This window comes from Anastrepha obliqua, chromosome 4 (genome assembly GCF_027943255.1).
Source record: "Anastrepha obliqua isolate idAnaObli1 chromosome 4, idAnaObli1_1.0, whole genome shotgun sequence".
In the NCBI taxonomy this organism is placed as follows: domain Eukaryota; kingdom Metazoa; phylum Arthropoda; class Insecta; order Diptera; family Tephritidae; genus Anastrepha; species Anastrepha obliqua.
Genome location: NC_072895.1, coordinates 89,084,659 through 89,106,366, shown reverse-complemented (window position 1 = coordinate 89,106,366; position 21,708 = coordinate 89,084,659). Strand labels below are relative to the sequence as shown.

The window sequence follows — 21,708 nt, the reverse complement described above, 5'->3', positions numbered from 1 at the left end:
CTTCATAGAGCTTTCATTCACCCAAAGACTTATTTGCAAAGCTTTTCATGTGTTTACACTTTTATCAGCCATCCAGTCATGCCAACCTCTCCTGAAGGCACCTCAGACATGCACATACACATGTATACTTCTCACAATTTATACTCGTCGCATCATTGATGCGCAGAATTTCATACACACCCCTATACAGTTATGATACTGGTTCTGTTGGCTTGCTCGTGAAAATTCGAAGGTAGAAGAAAACAGTTGGAAAAGCTCGCGCAACGATTTCAGTACTTTTCTTGTTTCCGGAAAAAAGTGTACTGCTATTGTAGAGGCACGGCTAGTGGCTCTGCTGCAATCCGAGCAAACGAGCAACGAATAAGCGTAGTATACACACACATAGTAAGGAGCTGTTGGAGCGTCGCTACAATAAATAATATTTTACACACACACACACACCCACTCGCCAGAGTGATACGAGTATAGTGAAAATATATGTATGTAGGGAATCAAGAAATTGTTTCTAAATAAATAATAAATGAATAGAAAACAAAAGTGTGGGAAGTGAGAATTATTGGCGCGCTTTTCTTGGCCACTTCTGAATATTGGCGAAAGAGATTTAAATAAATGCAATAGAAAATACACGAAAAAAAAATAACTCAATACATACATACACACATACATAATTGAAGATGTAAGCACACCACACACACACACACACACAAACAAAACGAAATATTTCAAGCGCAATTTCCATATTTTGCAAAGTTTGTGCGAAATTCTGCTCTGAGCAGTAAATATTTTTCATACAAAAGTGTCTAGCGAGCGAGTGATTGTGTGCATAAATGCTTTGGAAAGGTTAATTTCATTAACACTGCCATGTGAAAGCATAAGTGCGCGTTAACGGTTATGTGTACGCGTTGGAATGCCGTAGTGCCTCATACCATCGACACAGTTGCAGGTGTATGTGCGCGTTCGTCCTCTAAAGTTGTTTCAAAAACGCGTGCGTGTGCGTGTGTGTGTGTATTTTCGGTTTTGTAATCAACAAAAGGAAATATTTCAAATTAAAATTTTGCAAAAGCGACAAGAAAATAGCTTATAAAATAATACTCATATTTTTTCCAGATTTGCATAAAGACAAAAAAAAAAAAAACAATAAAAAATTAATATATATAAAATTATTTAAAATAAAACTATCAACTGCTGCACCCGCAAAACACAAACACAAACCAACAGAATGGATGTCTTAACTCAGATTCTGAATATGAATGCTGGTGGCGCGTATGGCGGTGGCAAAGCGGGTGGCGCCTTTGATCCACTCACATTCGCGATGAAGCCTCAAGTGGTGATACGTGCCCTCTGTTGGGTAAGTTGACGTTGGTAGGCACATTTTCGAATATGTGTATGTACATAGAACGACACTTTTCTAAAAAAAGCCATTTCAAATGTTCTAAACCCAACTTAAGTGTTAAGTAACTTAAAAATATTTTTTGCGAAAACACGCCTGTGAGAAATATCATTGCACACTCGCCAAAATTGAAAGAACATTTTGACCCAAATGTGATCAATGCGAAATAATCAGGCAAATAATTTATCGATTCTAAAGTCCGCAAAAAAAGTTGATTGTGTTAAAATTATACATTTATACAAATTTTTATTTCATTTTTACCTTTTTATTTAAAATTAAATTATTATACTTAGTTCTATTTAAGTATGTATAAGGGCACTCCCCTCGCTTATCAGAGAGTTCATTTGAACCTAAAGCCCAGACAGCTACTCACTGCCTGTAATACCTGGAGGTTATTAATATCCCTGGACTATCGGCTTTCTGTGCGCATAAAATATTTAATCATTATATTACATTAATAGTAGACTAGAGATGGAAGGAACTGGCAGGAGGTTCTAAAAAGCCCTTTGTTAATCAGTATATATATCAACGAATCAGCAGGTTTCAAGTAAAGGGTAATTTTTTAAGATTTGTAGAAAAGTTTTCCAAAAAAACACACGTAAAATTTAGAAAAATGCATGAAATTTTTATTTAAATCGATAGTACAGTCCATATACCATAATTTAATGTTTGAAGATTATTTCATGCAAATGGTCCATCCGCTTAGTCCAATTTTGGCATACTCTTTCCAATGTTTCGGCCGGTATCTCACATATAAATCCTTTAATGTTGTCTTCCAATGCGTTAATTGAAGCAGGCTTGTCTGAATAGACATGAGCTTCAACATAGCCCCACAAAAAATAATCTAAAGGCGTTATATCGCACGATCTGGGTGGCCAATTCAAAGGTCCCGAACGTGAAATAAAATGTTCACCGAACTCGCCTCTCAACAAGTCCATTGTTACGCGTGCTGTGTGGCATGTGGCACCGTCTTGCTGAAACCACATGTCATGCAAGTCAAGCTCTTACATTTTGGGCAAAAAAAAGTTGGATATCATTTCACGGTAGCGCTCACCATTCACAGTTACGTTACGATTCGCAGCATCTTTGAAGAAGTACGGTCCAATGATACCTCCAGCCCATAAACCGCACCAAACTGTGACCTTTTCTGGATACATTGGTAGCTCTTGCAATTCTTCTGGCTGATCTTCACTCCATAATCGACAATTCTGTTTATTTACGTACCCATTGATCCAAAAATGAGCGACGAAGCTGAACACAATTTTTCGATAAAAAAGTGGATCTTCGGCCAACTTTCCAAGAGCCCATTCACCAAAAATTCTGCGTTGTGGTAGGTCGTTCGGCTTCAATTCTTGAACCAGCTGTATTTTAAAAGGCTTCACACCTAAATCCTTTCGCAAAATTTTCCACGTTGTTGAATAACAGAGGCCCAATTGCTGCGAACGGCGACGAATCGAGATGCGATATTTTCTTCAGTTCGCACTCTACGTAAGCGTGTTGGTGGTTTGATGTCCAATACTGTAAATTTGGTTCTAAATTTAGTCACAATAGCTCGAATAGCCGCTTCAGTGGGTCGATTAAACTGACCATAAAATGGAAGAAGCGCGCGATAAACTTTCTTAAGAGAACACCCATTTTTATAATAAAATTCAATGATTTGCAAGCGTCGCTCGTTTGTAAGACGATTCATGGTTAAATTATAGACCAAACTGAAGATGTTTGACAGTGAAACAAAACACGAAACGTGCGTCAGCTGTTTAAACCAACTGTTTAAAAAGATAATAGCTACAAAATCACCCTTTATTTTAAGAATGTGGTCCGCGATGACAGCGTGACTTAAGGGACATTTTTTTTTTTACTTTCGTTTCATTTTGCTGCTCTTGTTCTTGCTTTTAATATATTTTAAAAATGTTGCGCAAATTATACAGCCAGCTAGTAAGAGGTTGCTTTAACTCCTATTTGGAGCCTAGGGCTTAAGTATGTTAAGTAAAGGGTGTCAGTAATGTGTCTTCAGTATCTGGAGTTGGATAATAAAATATTTCATTGCTAATTTAATATACACACTCGTTTCTTATATAGAAAGTGTAAAACATGTTTTTATATTTTTTATATTTCTTTTTATTTTTATTTTTAATTTTTATTTTTATTTTATTTTTAGTTTTAATTTTTATTTTATTTAAATTTTTTTTTTTTATTTCTTTACATTAATTTTTTTTTAAATTCATTTGTTTTATTTTAGCAATTTGACAGCTAATGGGTTAACTTAGTGGTACTGTAAAAATATTTTTCAAATCGTTATTATAAAAAGAATGTATTAAAGTCTGGTTTTTTTAATAAATAATGAAATGTATCTACAATTAGTCTTAGAACTTTATTTTGCTTCATTTTATTTTAGAGTATTTTTGTTAAATTTTGCTTACTTTATTTAAATTATTTTATTTCATTTTATTTTAGTTATGTATATATATATGTATATATATATTCCTCAGTGGAACAAAGGACCCTATTTTAGTTAATTTAATGTAATTTAAATTAATTTTTATGTTTTATTTTTTATTGTGTTTCATTTTTTATTTTGATTTTATTAATTTAATTTTTTCTTTATTTTTAATTTTTTAATTTTTTATTTCATTTTACTTTCTATCATTTGTTATTTCGTTTTACTTTATTTTATTCTATCTATTAAATTCAACATTATAATTATATTTCATTTTAATTAATTTAATTTAATTTAATTTATTAGCAGTGTGTGCTAGTCGATTCTAACATAACCTAAACGTCATAAACCAAGCTTAGACATAGGTATGGTAAACAAACTGCTTCGACACATTAGTGATTTTTTTTGGTATCTTTTGGTATACTTTTGGTTTTGTGAAAATGTCTCATTTTGTGCCGAATAATCGTCATATGCGGGAAGTGTTGATTTTCCTCTTTCATTCGAAAAAAAAAAAACGTCGGCTGAAGCGCATCGAGAGCTACAAAAAGTTTATAGAGATGCTGCTTTAAGTGAAACAACGTACCGAGATTGGTTCCGTCGCTTCAAAGACGGTGATTTTAATGTTGACGACCGTCCGCGTGAAGTAAGGCCAAAAACCTTCGAAGACGCTGAGTTGAAGGCATTGCTCAATCAGGACCCGCGTCAAACGCAAGAAGAGCTTGCTTCAGTAGGAGTTACCCGCCAATCCATTTCCAAGCGATTGCATGCCTTGGGAGTGATTCACAAACAGGGGACTTGGGTTCCTTATGAGTTAAAACCAAGGAATGTTGGACGCCGTTTTTTCGCCTGTGAACAACTGCCCCCGCAGCTAAAAAGGAAGGGTTTTCTTCATCGCATCGTGACGGGTGATGAAAAATGGATTTATTACAACAATCCAAAGAAAAGAAAGTCATGGGTACTGCCCGGTCATGCTTCTACGTCGTCGCCTCGGCCGAATATTCACGCTGCGAAGGTTATGCTGTGTATTTGGTGGGACCAAGTTGGTCTTATTTATTATGAACTGTTAAAACAAAGCGAAACCATCACTGGGGATCGGTATCAACTTCAATTGATGCGATTGAGCCGAGTACTGCGCGAGAAGCGGCCGCAATACGCGGAGAGGCATGAAAAAGTGATTCTACAGCATGACAATGCTCGGCCTCACGTTGCCAAACCCGTCAAAACCTACCTGGAAACACTGAAATGGGAATTCCTAACCCACCCGCCATATTTTCTAGATATTGCGCCGTCCGATTATCACCTGTTCCGATCGATGGCACATGGACTAGCTGACCAGCAGTTGCATTCATATGAAGACATCAAAAAATGGCTTGATCCGTGGATAGCCTCAAAAGATGAACAGTTTTACCGGGACGGTATACGAGATCTACCAGAAAGATGGGCAATACTTTCAAAGATTCACTTGTAACCATTTTTTCAGAATAAAGTTGTATTTTCATAAAAAAAACACCAAGAACTTAGTTGCACACCAATAATATTATCTTATTTACTTCTATATTCCTTTATAAATAAATTGTTTAATTTTTTAGTTTATTTAATTAAAGTTAATTGAATCCACTTTTTTTATTTTACCTCATTTTATTCAATTAATTTTTTTAATATTATTTTATTATGTATTTTCTCATTTTATTTAATTAAATTTTATTTTATCTTGTCTATTTCATTAAATTTAATTTGTTTATTTTTATTTTACTTCATTTTATTTTATTTATGTTTTTAATATTATTTTATTTCCTTTTTTTAAATTTTTTCCATGTATTCTATTCCATTTAGTTTTATTTTATATTTCATCATTTTATTTAATCGAATTTCATTTTATATTTTCTATTCAATCAAAACTAATTTTGTTAATTTTGTGATTTTACTTTACCTTATATTTTTATTTTTATTTATTTTTTTAGTACTGAATTTTTTTTATTTTACATTATTTGATCATATTAATTATATATTTTTTTTTGTTTTTTTTTTTTTATTTGAAAAATTGGAAATGTAATGAATTACAATCTCAATGAATTAAAAAGCATTAGCGACTAGGCCATCAGCTTTAATTATATTATTTCATTTTATTCTATTGTATATAATTTAACTCCATTTAATTTTAATTCAATTTAATTTAATTAAATAGATTAAATTTGCTATATATTCTATTTTACCTTATTTTATTTTATATTATTACATTGTATTTTATTTTTTCCTATTCTGTTTCATTTAATTTTATTTTGTTTTATTTTACTCTATTCTATACTATTTAATTTTGCTTCATTTTATTTTATTCTTAAAATTTTATTTTATTTTAAACCATTTTATTTAGTTTTTTATTTCATTTTATTTTTTTTTGTTTTATTTTGTTATATATAATAAAAATAAAATAATTTTTTTATTATTTTTATTTCATTCCTATTTTAAATATTTTTTTTTATTTATATAATATTTTTATTTTTTCATTTCATTCCTATTCCTTTTTATTTCATAAAATTTATTTCAATTTTTTATTTTATTTTAGTTTATTTTACCTCTTTTTATTTAATTTAGTAATGTAATTTAATATTATTTTAAACCATTTATTCAATTTTTTTTATTTTACTCCATTCTATTATATTTAATTTAAATTTATTATATTTCGTTCAATTTAAATGTTTTATTTTCTATTTATTCTTTAATATTTTATTACTATTATAAATTATTTTAATTTTATTTTAACTTAAACCATTTTATTTTGAATTTATTTGATTTTATTTGATTTAATTTTTACTTTTTAATTCCATTCCTATTCCTTTTTATTTAATGAAATTTAAATCAATATTTTAATAAAAATAAATAATTAATAATATTTTCTCCAACAATTGACAATCTTTCAGAACTCTCTCATTAAAATCTTGAAACGAATTACATAATATCTTGGGCCAAAATCTATAATAAAAATCTCGGTTAGGTGGGGAATCATATAATATACTGAGCTCTAGGCCAACACAACGGACCCAACTTGCGGTCTGTGTGGCACTCCGATGCGAGGTCACCCTTAAATCAACCAACCAATAATATTTTAATTAAAACAATATTTTAATTTAACTTAATTTAATTTAATGTTATTTTAAATCATTTTTTTATTTCTACTCTGTTTAGTTTCATTTAATTCAATTTTATATTATTTTAAAGAATTTTGTTAAACTTTTTTATTTGTTCCATTTATTATATTTTACTTAATTTAATATTATTTTATTTTAATTTATTTCTTATTTTATCTGATTGAATTTTTAATATTAATTAATTTAATTTTATTATTTCAATTTATATTTATTTTTTTATTTCATTTTATTTTTTATAACTAATTTTATATGAAGTAATAAACATTTATTAAAGGTATTAATTGCCATTATTTCTTATCAATGTACAAACGCACATAGCTCTCTATGCCTTGAGTGCGGTGGCGTGCTTTTTTATTTTTTGTTGCCTTCTTTTAGGGTTAGCAGCCACAATTGACAATTAAACACAAACATCACGCAAATCAGTCCCAGCTGTAAGCGTTGGTGATTTGTGTGCTTTTGTGGTAATTAACACTAATCACAAAAATATCGCGCGTATTTAGGTATTTACTGTTACGTGAATGAGTGCGCAAAGTAAGATACAAGAAGAAATTCTCTGGGTTACAAATTCGAAGAGAGATAAATGATTTATTGTCTGCTAATGCACTTTTAATAACGCACCGATTGGTATAAAACACGCAATTCTCTGCAATAAAATATCGGATGAATTTCCAATAGAATCGACATCAATAAATTTGAAAGAATCCGTCAGGGACATAGTACACATCAATATCTTTTTAATACAAAACTCTCCAATACCTGCCAATTCTGTAGCAATAGCCAAATGAATATAAAGCATATATGTATGTATGTATGAATTAACCGAAAGACAATATTTCACTCTCCATGGAAATCCATTTTTTTTTTCATAGCGCCATAGAAAACATAGTTACTAAATACTTAAAACCAACTAAATTTATTTTAATATAATATTTATTTAGCTTTTTTTACCTCCCTCTTTTGATTATAAGTTTCAGAAATTGTCTTTCATATCCTCTAAGAACTTACAGTTGGCACGCACCACATATTTGAGTTATTTATTATTATTATTATTATGCAAACACAAAAAGGGGGAGAAATATGAATAATCTGAATATCTTCACATATAATTTAGTGAAGTAAAAGTCCAAATTTAAATTCTGAATGTACGCATGTGTTTAGTTATCCTACTAAATTGCTGTGCCCTTTAACATCCAACTGTCGCACAGTGATTCAGGTATATGGGCTAATCGGACAAAAATCACTACTCCTGTATTATTTTACCGATTTTAATTTGATAAAAGCAGTTGTGTAGCTCATGTATAGAGTTACAACTGTAGCATGAAAAAAAAGTTCTGGGCTAAGTTAGGAGGCAGGAAGTATAAACGAAAAATTTTAGAATATTAAACATTGAACTTTTAATAATATTAATTTATTTAAAACAATAATTTTTGCTATACATTTCAAAAAATCAAAATTATGTTTCCTCTTTAATTAGCTAGGAATATTTTTAACGCATTCACCAACTTTATATAATAAACTTTAAATAATAAAAAAAAAATATTTTTCAGTAGTACAAAAGAATATACTTAACATAGGAAAGGAAGAAAAAGAAAATTATTTAGTTAGTCACTATCTGAAATATTTTCTAAATCAAATTGATTTACATTTTCCTCTAAAAGATAGGTTTTAATATCCGAAATATTAAAAGAATGCGAAGTGGTAGTCTTTCTCAGAGAAGATATAAAGGGGTCTGATGTTACTAGTAAATATGTCATGATATCTTTATTAGTGTTTCTTCTAGAATTTTTTCGTGTATGATAAAGACGACTATTTCGTATCTCCTTATGCCTAGCTTCAAGTGCGTCTTCTGCCAGTTGCCCTATAGGTAAATCAAAATGTTTAATGATCTCTTCGCCATGAACTAATAATTTATGGACACTGAAAGGCATATAAAACCAGTCATATAATTCAATGTAAAGCTCTCTGGTATTATTTAAAAGTTCTCGAAAATTGTCGATGTTAATTTGCTTTCCAGAAGACACAACACGTAATATTTGAGAAAATTTAAAAATCAAATTCTCATCAATGCCCGTTATTTATGAGCTTATTTTGGGTAGGGTCACCAAATCGAAATTTTTTGTCTTCACTCATCTTATAGTAAATCATTTCAAGAATGTTGTGTCAAAATTTTAAGTGGATCGGAGCAGAACTCTCAAAGTTATAGCCTTTGTAGGCACTCTACCTCGAATGCGGAGCATCGATAATTTTTCAGAGTCATTTTTTCAAACGCGTTTTTCCCGAAACGACTTCTTAAAAGTCGGTGCCAATCACAACTCCGAAACTATTCAACCGATTCTTTTCAAATTTGGCACACGTTTTCTAAATCAAAAATACCTCCCCCCCCACTGTTTTTTTTTTATTTTTTTTTTTAAGGTTGTTTTTCACTTACAAATATGGCGAAATTTTTCGCCAAAAATGCTCGTTTTAGGTTTTTTTGCCACCAAAACTACAAAAATGAAAGGAAAAAAAATTTATTAATGGGGGGCGGGGGGGGGGGGGGGGGGGGGGTTGGGAGCATTACGTCATACTTTAACTGAAAAATTCGACTTTTTTAGTTTCAGATGATTCTACGACGAATGCCGATTGGCACCGCAGAGCACCTCTCGAAAAACATATCTCCAAAAAAACTCTGTCATGGGCTTATTTGTCAATATTTTACTATTAATATTTTTTAAAAACTTATTGAAAAGATGTACAATAACATGCAACTGATTTTATTAAAGTATCTTAAGCCATATTTCTGTAAAAAATTCAAAAAAAAGTGTTTTTTTTTAGCGCTAAACCCTACCACCCCCTTAAGAACTTCTTTTGTATTCATTTGTTTTGATGTAGCTCCACAAATGAAGCAAGTTTGAGTAGAATTAGTTTCTGATAAGGTATTAGTGCAACTTCCATTAAGCATTGTAAAGTGAAATTTAAAATTTACAGTGTAATTTTTGTTTTGAAAATTTATAATTATAGGTTTTAAATCGTTTATTTCTTGCTACAGTCTCAAGCCTTCTGTTTAAACTAAATCGGAATTTTCTTTAACAAAAATAAATTTAATTGGTCGACAGAAAAATGTTGACGAAGAGCGAGGATTATTCCAAAAAATATAACCTTTTTCATCTGACAAGTTAAGGGGTGACGTAGCAACTAAAAATAAATATTCGTCAGTCATTTCTGTGGAGCTAAATACATGTCGTATGCGCCATAGTTTGAGTACACCTCAATATGTACGGTCTCATTAGGCCGCATGGGGTAAAATGTAAAATCCCAACGGCGATTTTTATGCACTTAAAACCGAATTTTAATTTTCAGTCTACGCTTTTGTGCTGGAAAATGGCGACAATTGACGCAGAACATTTGACTTAAAATTCATTATCTCTGCACGAGTATATCGATTAATATACCACCCGTCTTTTGGAGACGTCTTTGGAATACACAATTAGCTAGTTTGCCTATACGGATATGTACATACATACATACACACATAAGTTGGCTTGTGTGTACAGGTTGCAAATTAAGAGCTAAAACATCATGGAGGAAGAAAGAAAATTAAGTAGTTTTGAAATATTTTTTGCTTTCGATTTATCACTTCTCTGAACGCAAGACATTTCTGCTGCTCGCCAAGCGAAACATTTTTCTGTGAAAGTAAAACCAATTTAGCGATAGTCAAGCGTCCTCGTTTTAAGCTGCTTAGCTCACAAGCAACAAGTGTAAGTAGCGATAATTTTTGATTTACACTTTGCATACTTTGGGATGCCTACTTTCAATATTCATAGAGGTCGGTCTCCATCTGGTATTGCTAGGGACCAAAAGGCCTATTCGTGGCTTAATGCCAACCAGGCCAACCTAACCTAACCTTGCATACTTTGGTCACAATGCTTTGAAAAGCAGTGGAATTTCATAACAGTTTGAGCCATTTGGGGCGAGGAGCAGGACGCTTGCCTTCTGATCGTCTTGCGTCGGGATTAAACCATTTTGCTTACTTTTGGACGCAATGCTTTGAAAAGAAATGGAAAATAATGCAGTGCTGCCAAATCATACGAAACATTGGATTCGGGGTGAATTACTTTATTTTATTCATTACCACGTAAGGTGTGCGTGAATCGAAAGCAGCTATTTTCATACAAATCCATACCATACGAAATATGAAACCCAACCGCAAATTATTGTAAGTAATACGAGGGTTGCTTTTTATATTTTGCGCCTTTGTAACACTACGTTTTTGAGCTGTAATTCGATGCTTTTATCGAAAAGTTTGGCATTTTTTAGCATAAACTTACGTGTAACGTTTTCACTTACGACCTTTGTTTATTATTTTTTTCAGTTAGTTGAAAAATTGATCTCGCCTAAAAGATGGAATTTTATAACCTTCTTCACTCCGCTCAGGAGGATAGGATCTCGACAAGAGTCTTTTATCGTACACGGTTCTGGGCTGTTGTTTTGCGCCGTCCCATCTAATGTCGGCATCTGCTAGCACGCACAACATCGACTTTCTCCAAATAATCTTTGGCCGACTGCGACCTCTGCTCCCTTGCGGTTTCCAGTCCAGTGCCATTCTCGTGATGCTATCTGGTGGTTTTCTAAGCGTGTGGCCTATTCATAGCCAATTTTTGCGTTTGATTTTTACCATGGGATGGGCTTCTCATTTTTTGACCTCCACACCGCGTCGTTGCTGATGGTGTTCGGCAAGAATATTCTACAGATGATGCGGGGGCATTTGTTACCGAAAGAAGATTGGAGTCTCTGTGTGACGGCTTTGGAGACCAGCCATGTTTCACTTCCGTACAACAATACTGACTTCACATATGAGCAGAATATTCGCAGTTTAGTGCGCCTGGATATTTGCGAACTCACCCATACTGTATGCATTCGCCCGAACTCCCCCTAGGTTTGCACTTCAACCTCATGGTCTTTTGTGCCCTCTTCTCATCACAGTACCTCATTCAGACCCAGTTCCCTAATTAAACACAGGATGGAGCTGGGTTGGATTGAACGTCGCATGCCTTTCTTCTGGTTGCACTTGGCCAAGATGTTTCAACCTTTTCTGCTATAGCGATGCATTCCAGGTAAATGTGCGTTGGAATATCTGGAGATTGGTGAAACGACAGGAGCCCGTAGAACGAATTCCGTGCATGTGTAGATGACTCCGCAGTCTATAGTAGCCTGTGCGAATGTGAGAATCCCGTGAGCATTCTAAGTTTATCGTAAGGGAGAGTTACGAGTTGTTTGAACCACTTTTGGTTCTACGCTCCAAGTAGGGGCTTCACCTGGCATAATCCCATGGTTTCATACCAGCAAATCTCTCTTAACCCTAGCTCTTCACTCCTGAGCTGCTTCTTGGAGGTGTGTTGTCCCCTACCCGTTAATATTTGGTAGGGTATAAATTGATATCTTAGTCTGGTCGTAAATAGCATGAGTTCTGTTTTACGCGCGTTTAAACTTAGGCCACAGCCTGTAGCCCAAGAGTTAAGTTTTAATGTAAGAAGCAATGAAAAATTCGCCTTGGCAGACATTTTTAGGAGATGTGCCGAATTCGGCCAAAGCAAATTAATCAGCTGTTCTACTGATATCACCATCTGTAGATACGCCTTGATAAACCATTTTATCGCCTGAAAAAGCTGTTGAAGCCTTTAAACAGCTCGTTTTGGAGGCATCCACTTCTGAGTGAAAACGTGTTTTGAAAATTGGTTCGAGTGAATGCAGAAATGTATTGACTTCCAAGGAGAATATTTGGAAAAACGCTAAAGCCATTTTCATTATTATGTTACTGTGTTTTCATTATTGGGTGCAAAATATAAAAGGCAACTCTTATTTCGTTTGTTGATTTTTTCTAAAATGGCTTCTCCACTTTTTTCTCCAATTCGCTAAATTTAAAACTTAATGCAAAATCGTTCGAATTAATTTATTCGAATTTTGCATAGTAACTACATGGATCACCACACATATGTGCTTACATATGCATATAAAGGGTGGTTAAGTTTCAAGGGCCCCTGTTGATTTTAAATAAAATAAAAGTTTTTTTAGGAAATTATTGTCATTTCTCTTTATTATGATAATATTGGTATGGCTCCATTACGTATGGAATAAAATATACCGGCACACCTCCATCCGATGGTCCAAATTTTCGATGACGCTGAGGCATAATTGAGGTTCTATGCCGTTAATGTGCCGAATTATGTCATCCTTCAGTTCTTGAATTGTTGCTGGCTTATCGACGTACACCTTTTCTTTCAAATAACCCCAAAGAAAGAAGTCCAACGGTGTCGTTGACGTTTAGGTGTGGTTCACATTCAACATCGGCCCTTGAAATTTAACCACCCTTTATAAGTAAATATTATTGCCCTTCAAAGTTCCCCTACGTGTCACACACAATTTCTACATGGTTATTAAACTGAAATATGAACTTGTTACTTGATTGTTGACAATCTGATTTGAGTTGATCGTAGCTTTGATATTTACAGGGAAAGCATTAATTTATAACTGTATGTATTTACATATGTATATGCATGTGTGTGATGTCATTAGCGAGGCAACATTATTTATGTATGCACGCGTACAGCTCTTTCCCAGTCCTTTGTGCGTTGCTTGTCACACAATTTTCAAGTCTTACCAGACAAAGGCGTATCCTTTCGCTACCCACGTAGACCCAATCTGTCAGCAGCGTTCACAAATACTTATACATAAATGCATGTATTGAAACAGTGTACCTCGAAAGTATTCAGAGCAGCTATTTTCTTATGGATATATTATATTTTCTTCCATTGTATGTACGTTTTTTTCCTGTTTCTTGATACTACCCCTGAGCCTTTTCTATGGTGAAAAACAATGAAATATCTATTTTTTTTTATTTTTTTTTTTTTTCTTGTTCCACCAACGCTTTTTGATTTACTATTGAATTTCCATAAGAAAAATAGGAGAAAATGGGGAGTTGTGAGACACAGGGAGTTGTGAGACATTGTTACCTTTCGGCATTATTCATTTGTTTACATTCGATTTTAAGTGTCAACAATCGTTCTCGATGCGATCTCACTTTTCAGTTAGCATTGGTCATATTTACACGCATTCGACGCGTCTCTCCAGTTACTGTGTTTTGGAATTTCTCGGTAAGCTTTTTTCATCATTTGTTTTGCGATACATTCGATCAGTTGTTGAAGCAAATTGCAAATGTTAATATATACAAATTATTAATTGTCCTATTAGCTTTGAATTTACACATTCACTTGGGCATGAACGTTCGATGTGTTTATGATTACGCGGCCATTTATAAAAACAACGATTTGGGGAGTTGTAAGACAACAAATGTGGGGAGTTGTGAGACACCGTTTTTTTCGACGTTTTAACGGATCTTTCAGCAGCAATAATTTCAAGTTCATCAGAATTTGAAGAAGAAGAAGATTTTTGCATCATCTGCAAAGGTGCAATGCCGAAAAAGTTATGCAGAAACAACTCCATTCATTGCAATGTATGCGATCGAGCTGTGCACCTAAAGTGTGCCAATTTACGAACTGGTTATTATACATGTTCTCACTGCGAATCATCAGATTGATGGCATTGCATTTTTTATACACTTTTTTAAAACAATTGTCTTTTCTTTTTTATTTTTCATTTTAATAAAGAACTAACAACTAAAATAAGTCATTTTTATTGATTTAAACCATGGTGTCTCACAACTCCCCACATTTTTGTATTTTGTATTATATTTTATATTATTATATACAATTTTAATTTTAAGGAAAATTGTAGTTTTGTTAAATAGGCCATACCAATAGCTTCCAGTATTCATTGACTAAAGATTTCATCGTTGACATATGCAGAATATTAAGATTTTGAGTAATACGGGTCCAAAAACAAACCCCGTCTCACAACTCCCCATTCTCCCTTACACTTTTCTGTAAATTTGGTATTAAATGTTTAGAGATCGATATTATTTATTATATTTTTTTCCTTGTTCACTCCTCTCGGGAAAATAGGACCTCGACAAGACTCTTCTAACGTACACAGTTGTGTGCTGTTGTTTTTGCACCGTCCCATGAGATGTCGGTATCTGCTTGTTCGCGCAACATCGACCTTCTTTCTTGGTCGACCGCGACCTCTGCTCCCTTGTGGGTTTTATTATTTAATACCTCTTTTAATTTCCCGTTACAAATGTCCAACAAATTTTATCTTATCCCCAAAAATGTTGCAAAATGTTAAAAATTAAAAGAAAAAAACATGCATTTCGCTTTTTTTGTATTTCTCTCTGCTCACTATGCTTGGACTCTGCTCATGTGAAAGTAACAACAAAGTTATCGAGTAAGTCTCGCCACTAGTGAGTATGGTTATGCCTCACAAGTGGTATAACTCTTTATTTTCAATGCTCCCAACTCTCCTTCAAGAGAGTTTCATTAAACTGCATTCATATAAGAAGTCTTTTGCTGCTTCAACTTTGTGAATTCTCTTTTGGTTCACTCTCAGTCCGATGCTTGCAATGGTCTACAGTCAACAACAATATTGAGCAGAACGAGAACACAAAAGGTGTTGACTGATCACGATCATCACAAGAAACGAGTTGAAGCAACAAATTTTTCTATATAAGTGCTTCCTAATAAATGACTTTTAGATGGATAAATAGATAGATAGAAATCTCCAAGCGATCAAGAGTCGTACTTGAAAAGAGATACAGTGTGGTGCTGCCAGAGTCTCAATTGTGGTCAAACCCTGAAAATGAGCCTGGCAAATACTGTTTTCGCATATTCACGAATGGTTCTAGGACTGAGCACATTTCTGGCTCTGGTGTCTACGTGGAATCCAGCTGGACAAAACTACACTTTGCTCTTGTAATATACACAAAATCGAAATTTTTTTTCTTCACTCATCTTATAGTAAATCATTTCAAGAATGTTGTGTCAAAATTTTAAGTGGATCGGAGCAGAACTCTCAAAGTTATAGCCTTTGTAGGCACTCTACCTCGAATGCGGAGCATCGATAATTTTTCAGAGTCATTTTTTCAAACGCGTTTTTCCCGAAACGACTTCTTAAAAGTCGGTGCCAATCACAACTCCGAAACTATTCAACCGATTCTTTTCAAATTTGGCACACGTTTTCTAAATCAAAAATACCCCCCCCCCCCCCACTGTTTTTTGCATTACATCATACTTTAACTGAAAAATTCGACTTTTTTAGTTTCAGATGATTCTACGACGAATGCCGATTGGCACCGCAGAGCACCTCTCGAAAAACATATCTCCAAAAAAACTCTGTCATGGGCTTATTTGTCAATATTTTATTATTAATATTTTTTAAAAACTTATTGAAAAGATGTACAATAACATGTAACTGATTTTATTAAAGTATCTTAAGCCATATTTCTGTAAAAAATTCACAAAAAAAGTGTTTTTTTTTAGCGCTAAACCCTATCACCCCCTTAAACCCTCAAGCGAGCTTGGTAGGCTGAGAGAGGTTGCAGATGGACAAAACTGATGTTACCTGTCATGTCCGAACGACTGTCGCAGATCCAGAGCCACTTTTGTGGGCGAAACAAATGGGAAAGATAGGCACCCTAGACAGTCCATTCTGCCCAGCTTGTGGAGAGGAGGATGAGGCGGCGGACCACTTTCTGTGCGTCTGCCCGGACTTCGCTCGAATTAGGCTTGAGATCTTTGGCACTGATGTGTTAAGAAGCGATCATCTTTGTCCTTGGCACCACAAGATATACTCGGTAGATTTAAAGAAAATTAAAAGGGACTCGGAGTGCAGTACAATGGGCTTAATTGTTTCTGAGTGCTGTGCTTGCTAGTCTGTCCCAACAAAAAAAAATATGCTTAGATTCATTTATTTAAAAAAAAAAGAAAAAAAAATCTTAGAAGACTAATTGCAATATATTTTACTTCATTCAAATTAACAAACGTTTAAAAGTCATCTGCCGGAAAAATTAGGTAGATTTGACATTTTTAGCAGCTCTAGGATCGGAATCACTACTAGCCACTATTTATTGAATAAAATGGGGTACTCTCCAAACGATTGCCGTTGCAGTGGTCGCAGCTTAGGGGAAATTGAATTGATTCGAACTCAGCCTTCACCAGGGTTGTGGTCTAGCGAGGCTAAGATGCGCAGTGAAACGTCGCCACAAATAGTAGACGCGCTTCGATTTCGCTGAAATTTTATGCAAGTTTTTCTTTTACTTAGGTAAAAAGAAATATTAAATATGGACTTTCGTGCCATTTGGCAAATAATAATTGGGCCAATTTTGAAAAAAATTTCATATCTTTGATTCAGAATTAAAGAAAAGATCCGGTAAGTGGTTTTATAGTCCATTAAATTTTATGCGTGAAGTGCGAGCTTTAAGTTGCTAGAGAATTTCGTTGATTTTTTATAATTTTTTCTCTTGACGCTGTTGCGAATTTTCTCCATAGAACAAATACATCGAGAAATGGTAATCCAACAATAATATATTGATGTTAAAATATATTTATCCATATCTGAACCTCTAACTGCCTTTATTGTCGTATCTAAGTCAAAGTACTGCCACATTTCATGCATCGAAATTACGCGATGTTAATGTAAGGAAATCCAAGTAAATGCGAAGAGTTCCTACTGGAATATCGACACATACACATCTCTTATAATAAAGATATATTATATATTTTTATTAATATTATTTATTTATTTTAATAATACAAAGTGGCGCAAAATTCATCACCCTTCGTAATATAATATTTGCAAATGGAGTCGTACGTCGACCATATTTGACAGTTGTAAACTCAGCAGTTATAGCATACAGACAGATAAACAATTGAACGTAAAGGGCAAAATAAAGATTTCCATAACTCGAAATTATTTTTGTTTTTTTTTAATAAAAAAAATATTCAAAGAAAAATTGGATGATTACTTTAGCGCCACCTTTTATAAACTTCTGTATTAAAAATACGTAAATATGTACGGTTCTTCGAATTTTTAATACGGAATTTCAAAAAGCAGAAGTTTGACAATATACAATTTTGCAGCAGAGATTTTTAAAATACATCATTTCGCAATAAAGAATTTTTACAGAGTAGATTTTTACAATACAGAATTATAGTTTTAAGTTTTAAGTTGTTTTTCTTAGTTTCAGTTTTTTTTTAGTTTTATTGAATTTTTTTTTCTTATTTTAAAAATTTAATTTCTAATACAGATGTAATATTTTACAATAATAAATGAATACTAATCATAACACTAATAATAAATAAATAATGACAAAATACAGAATAGTTTACAAATTTTATATTTAATTTTTATAAGATTTTATTCATATTTTTATTATCATTTTGTTCGAATTAATCTCCAATGAAAATTATTCAGCAGCGGCTTGCAAGAGAGTAGTGCAAAACTTTCTCTTAAACAACAACACACAAAAAAGTCCGCAGGCACGCTGTTTACATGGTTCAAATTTACTAAGCAAACGCTAATATTTCTTTATTATAAAAGTATTGAATGCAATCTCTATTGAATTTCTTGTTTTTCAAACAGTAAAATCGCTTGTTTGTCGCTTTGTTTGATTATTTAAATTGCAACTGTCTTTAATCCGCTGTTTACTTGCTTACAAATTCTCGATAGTGACAATTTTGCAGTAGGAATTTAGAACTTCCCCTTCAAGTCAACTGCCATTTTGTGCTCTCAATTGCCCCTACTTGGAACGTTTTTTGTGTATGCCAAAACCTGAGAATTTGTGGTAATTCATTGATTGTCGACTAGACTAAATAGCACATCCGAAAAATCTAAGTTTCCGAAACCTGAACCACTTTTAGACTGTTCTAATGAAATATAAATTTTTCCAGTAATCCACAAAGAGTTTAAGAGGGCCACTTCACAGTTTGGAGTTAGGGAAAATATCGTTTTTTTATCATGGCATGGTGTTAAATCTTGTTAAAGCCCAAGTATGTATATATATATGTTCATTCAATAATGATGTTTTTTTTAGCGCCCGCCACTGAAGTAAATTACGTTCTCAGAAATATCTTGGCTAAAATAGAATAATCGCACTTGAATATTAGAAAAAATAATATGAAATAAATTTTTTGACTTGATAAAATTTATATATTAGTATACCTTCTCTTGTGCTTTTCAAAATATATAAATGAAAAGACTAAGTTGTGCCACTTATTATGCAAAAGAAACGCTCTTGCGATTCACTGTACTTGTACGAGTATGCTCTAACTTTTTCCTACTAGTGTGCATTTATGTACATACATATGTCAGTTAGCTCACATTGAAATCATCTGCTGCTCAGCTGAGCATGCTCGCTTGCTCGTGTCTTCGTCCATTCGCCCGCACAAGGACATGCAATGCTCTTCAATTCATAACGTTTGTATTAGTCATTAGTTGCTGCCATGCAAGTCCTTTATTTATACTTGATATAAACCCATACAACAAAATACACACACACAAAGGTATATTTGTATACGTACATATACGAGTATATTATATATTTTGTGCGAACAAAGTTTTTCCAAACCAACCCCACTCCCACGCACTCCCACCCAGCACATGGTTTAGAGGCGTCAGCTGTGCATTGGCTTGTGACCGTTAGTTGACGTACCATTTACAAAGTGCTTGCTGCTGTCATTGCTATTGCATAAGTTCTCCTCTGCTGTGCCTCTATTATTGTTGTTGGTAGCAAAGCAATGGAAAGCATTATTTCTAAATATTTCCCATGCGATGATTACAACATTGAATTGCTCTTTTATTATCCAATGCCGCTTGCTGTTCACTAGTTCATGTACTCATACTTACGAATGAGTAAGTATATGTGTATGTGTTAGTTTTTTCTTTTATGGTTCTCTTCTACTATTTTATTACTCTAATTTTCAATATCCATTAGCAAAAATAGGTGTGTGTGTGTGTGTGTCTGTTTGTATGTGAATTTCGTATTGCCTATAAACGTTTAATTTAATCCAAATCCTGGTTGGCAGCCATGATTGCGTAGTCGCCGTTGCCAGCTCGTTAACATAGCTTTGTAAACTTGGCCTTGACGAGTACAACAAAAATAGTGCAAAAATAATGTTTGTTGTTCCATTTTAAACTGGGTCATCCATACGTTGACTTTTGTTCACAACTCTCAGCTTTGCTGTTAAATGCTATAGATTCACTTGAGTGCATAGCGGCGCCACTGACGCCTCTAATTCCATTTTCTAACGTCCATGTGTGGGTGATCTTGGCTTTTTCTTCCTTTTATTGAACTTTCGCAACGGGCTAAGGGTTCAATTATTCATTTATTATTTTGAGATGACGGGTATGTGAGATGACGCTGAGCATGCAAATATACGTACCTTTTTTTCAAAGTTTGTATATGTAGTTGTATACACATATGTGTAGGTGATGTTTACATAAGTATATGTAAGTGTAATCAATAATTTTCACAACTCATTGTCGTTGATGTTGGTATAGAAAAAAGAATGTGTGTCGACAATACATACATATAATGATAATGCAGCTTTGATAGTAGAGATGAATGGCATGCAGCAAGGACATCCGTGCTGCAGGCAAATGTGATGACTTTAGGGGGGTTTGAAAATTTATATTAGGTGAAGTAAAATGTTCTTAACGACGTTGGAATGAACCTACTTGCAGTTATAATTATCCCTATGCAAGTGGTTACAAAAATTTAGTATTCAGACTAATGAAATATTAATACCCGCGCAATAGTATGAGTGCTCACACACCGATTAAACTCTAGGATTTCCATAATTTTATCCACATTTTCAATATTTGGGCTAAATACGCAACAGAACAACACTCTTGCATTCAAAGCTGTAATGGGTACCGAAGCAGATGATATTTTGTGGTCTCCTGCTCTATCTTGTTACCGTTTCCGTAGTGCTAGCGAAAATTGTATCGAATTTTCAGTTTTCTTAACTTTATTCTGGAATGCTGTAACACACAACCGACTTCAGTAAAAGGAGAGCTGAGCGATTCCATGTCAACTGATCTAATTATTTTGCTTATTGTCGTAAAATTTTCTGAAAATCGATTTATTTGTAGACTTGAGAAACTACAGATTTGAGAAAAAATTAGCTGGAAAATTTTTTGAAACAACTTTTATTTATTTATTTATTTATTTATTTAGTTATAATCGGAAAAATAACAAAAATCTGTTTAAATTAAATTTAAATTCTGTTTCTATGGGTTAGCAACTAAGTAATTGCGCATTTCACTCATATATGGCTTCAGTTGAATTTTTAGTTTGTAGATCGGCTGCGTAGTTTTCGTTTCCCGTACGTTGAAAAATGGTAAATCAAAAGGAACATTTGCGTCATATTTTGCTTTTTTATTTCCGCAAAGGAAAACCGCGTCGCTAACTCATAAAAAGTTATGTGCTGTTTGTGGTGACGAAGCCTTAAAAGAACGGCAGTGTCAAAAGTGGTTTGCCAAATTTCGTGCTGGTGATTTTTCACTCAAAGATGAAAAACGCTCTGGTCATCCAGTTGAAGTTGATACCGCCCTAATCAAAGCAATAGTCGATTCGGTTCGCCACAGTGCAACACGTGAGATTGCAGAGAAGCTTCGTGTATCACACACATGCATTGAAAATCACTCAAAACAACTTGGCTATGTTTAAAAACTCGTTATATGGGTTCCTCACGAACTGAAAGAAACGCATTTAAAGCAACACATTAACAGCTGCGATTTGCTAAAGAAACGTAATGAAATTTTTTTTTTATTTTTAAAACGACTGATAAGTGGCGATGAAAAAT

General features: G+C 33.4%; 1 protein-coding gene across 1 annotated transcript in view; it reads left to right on the top strand.

The window, feature by feature from the left end:
- Positions 1–1,175: 1,175 nt before the first annotated feature.
- LOC129246110 (synaptogyrin) overlaps positions 1,176–21,708 on the top strand; it is a 52,054-nt gene continuing 31,521 nt past the window's right edge. The window contains exon 1 of the mRNA XM_054884658.1: positions 1,176–1,348. Coding sequence (XP_054740633.1) covers positions 1,220–1,348 — 129 coding nt within the window. The 5' untranslated portion in view covers positions 1,176–1,219. The remainder of the gene's footprint in view (positions 1,349–21,708) is intronic.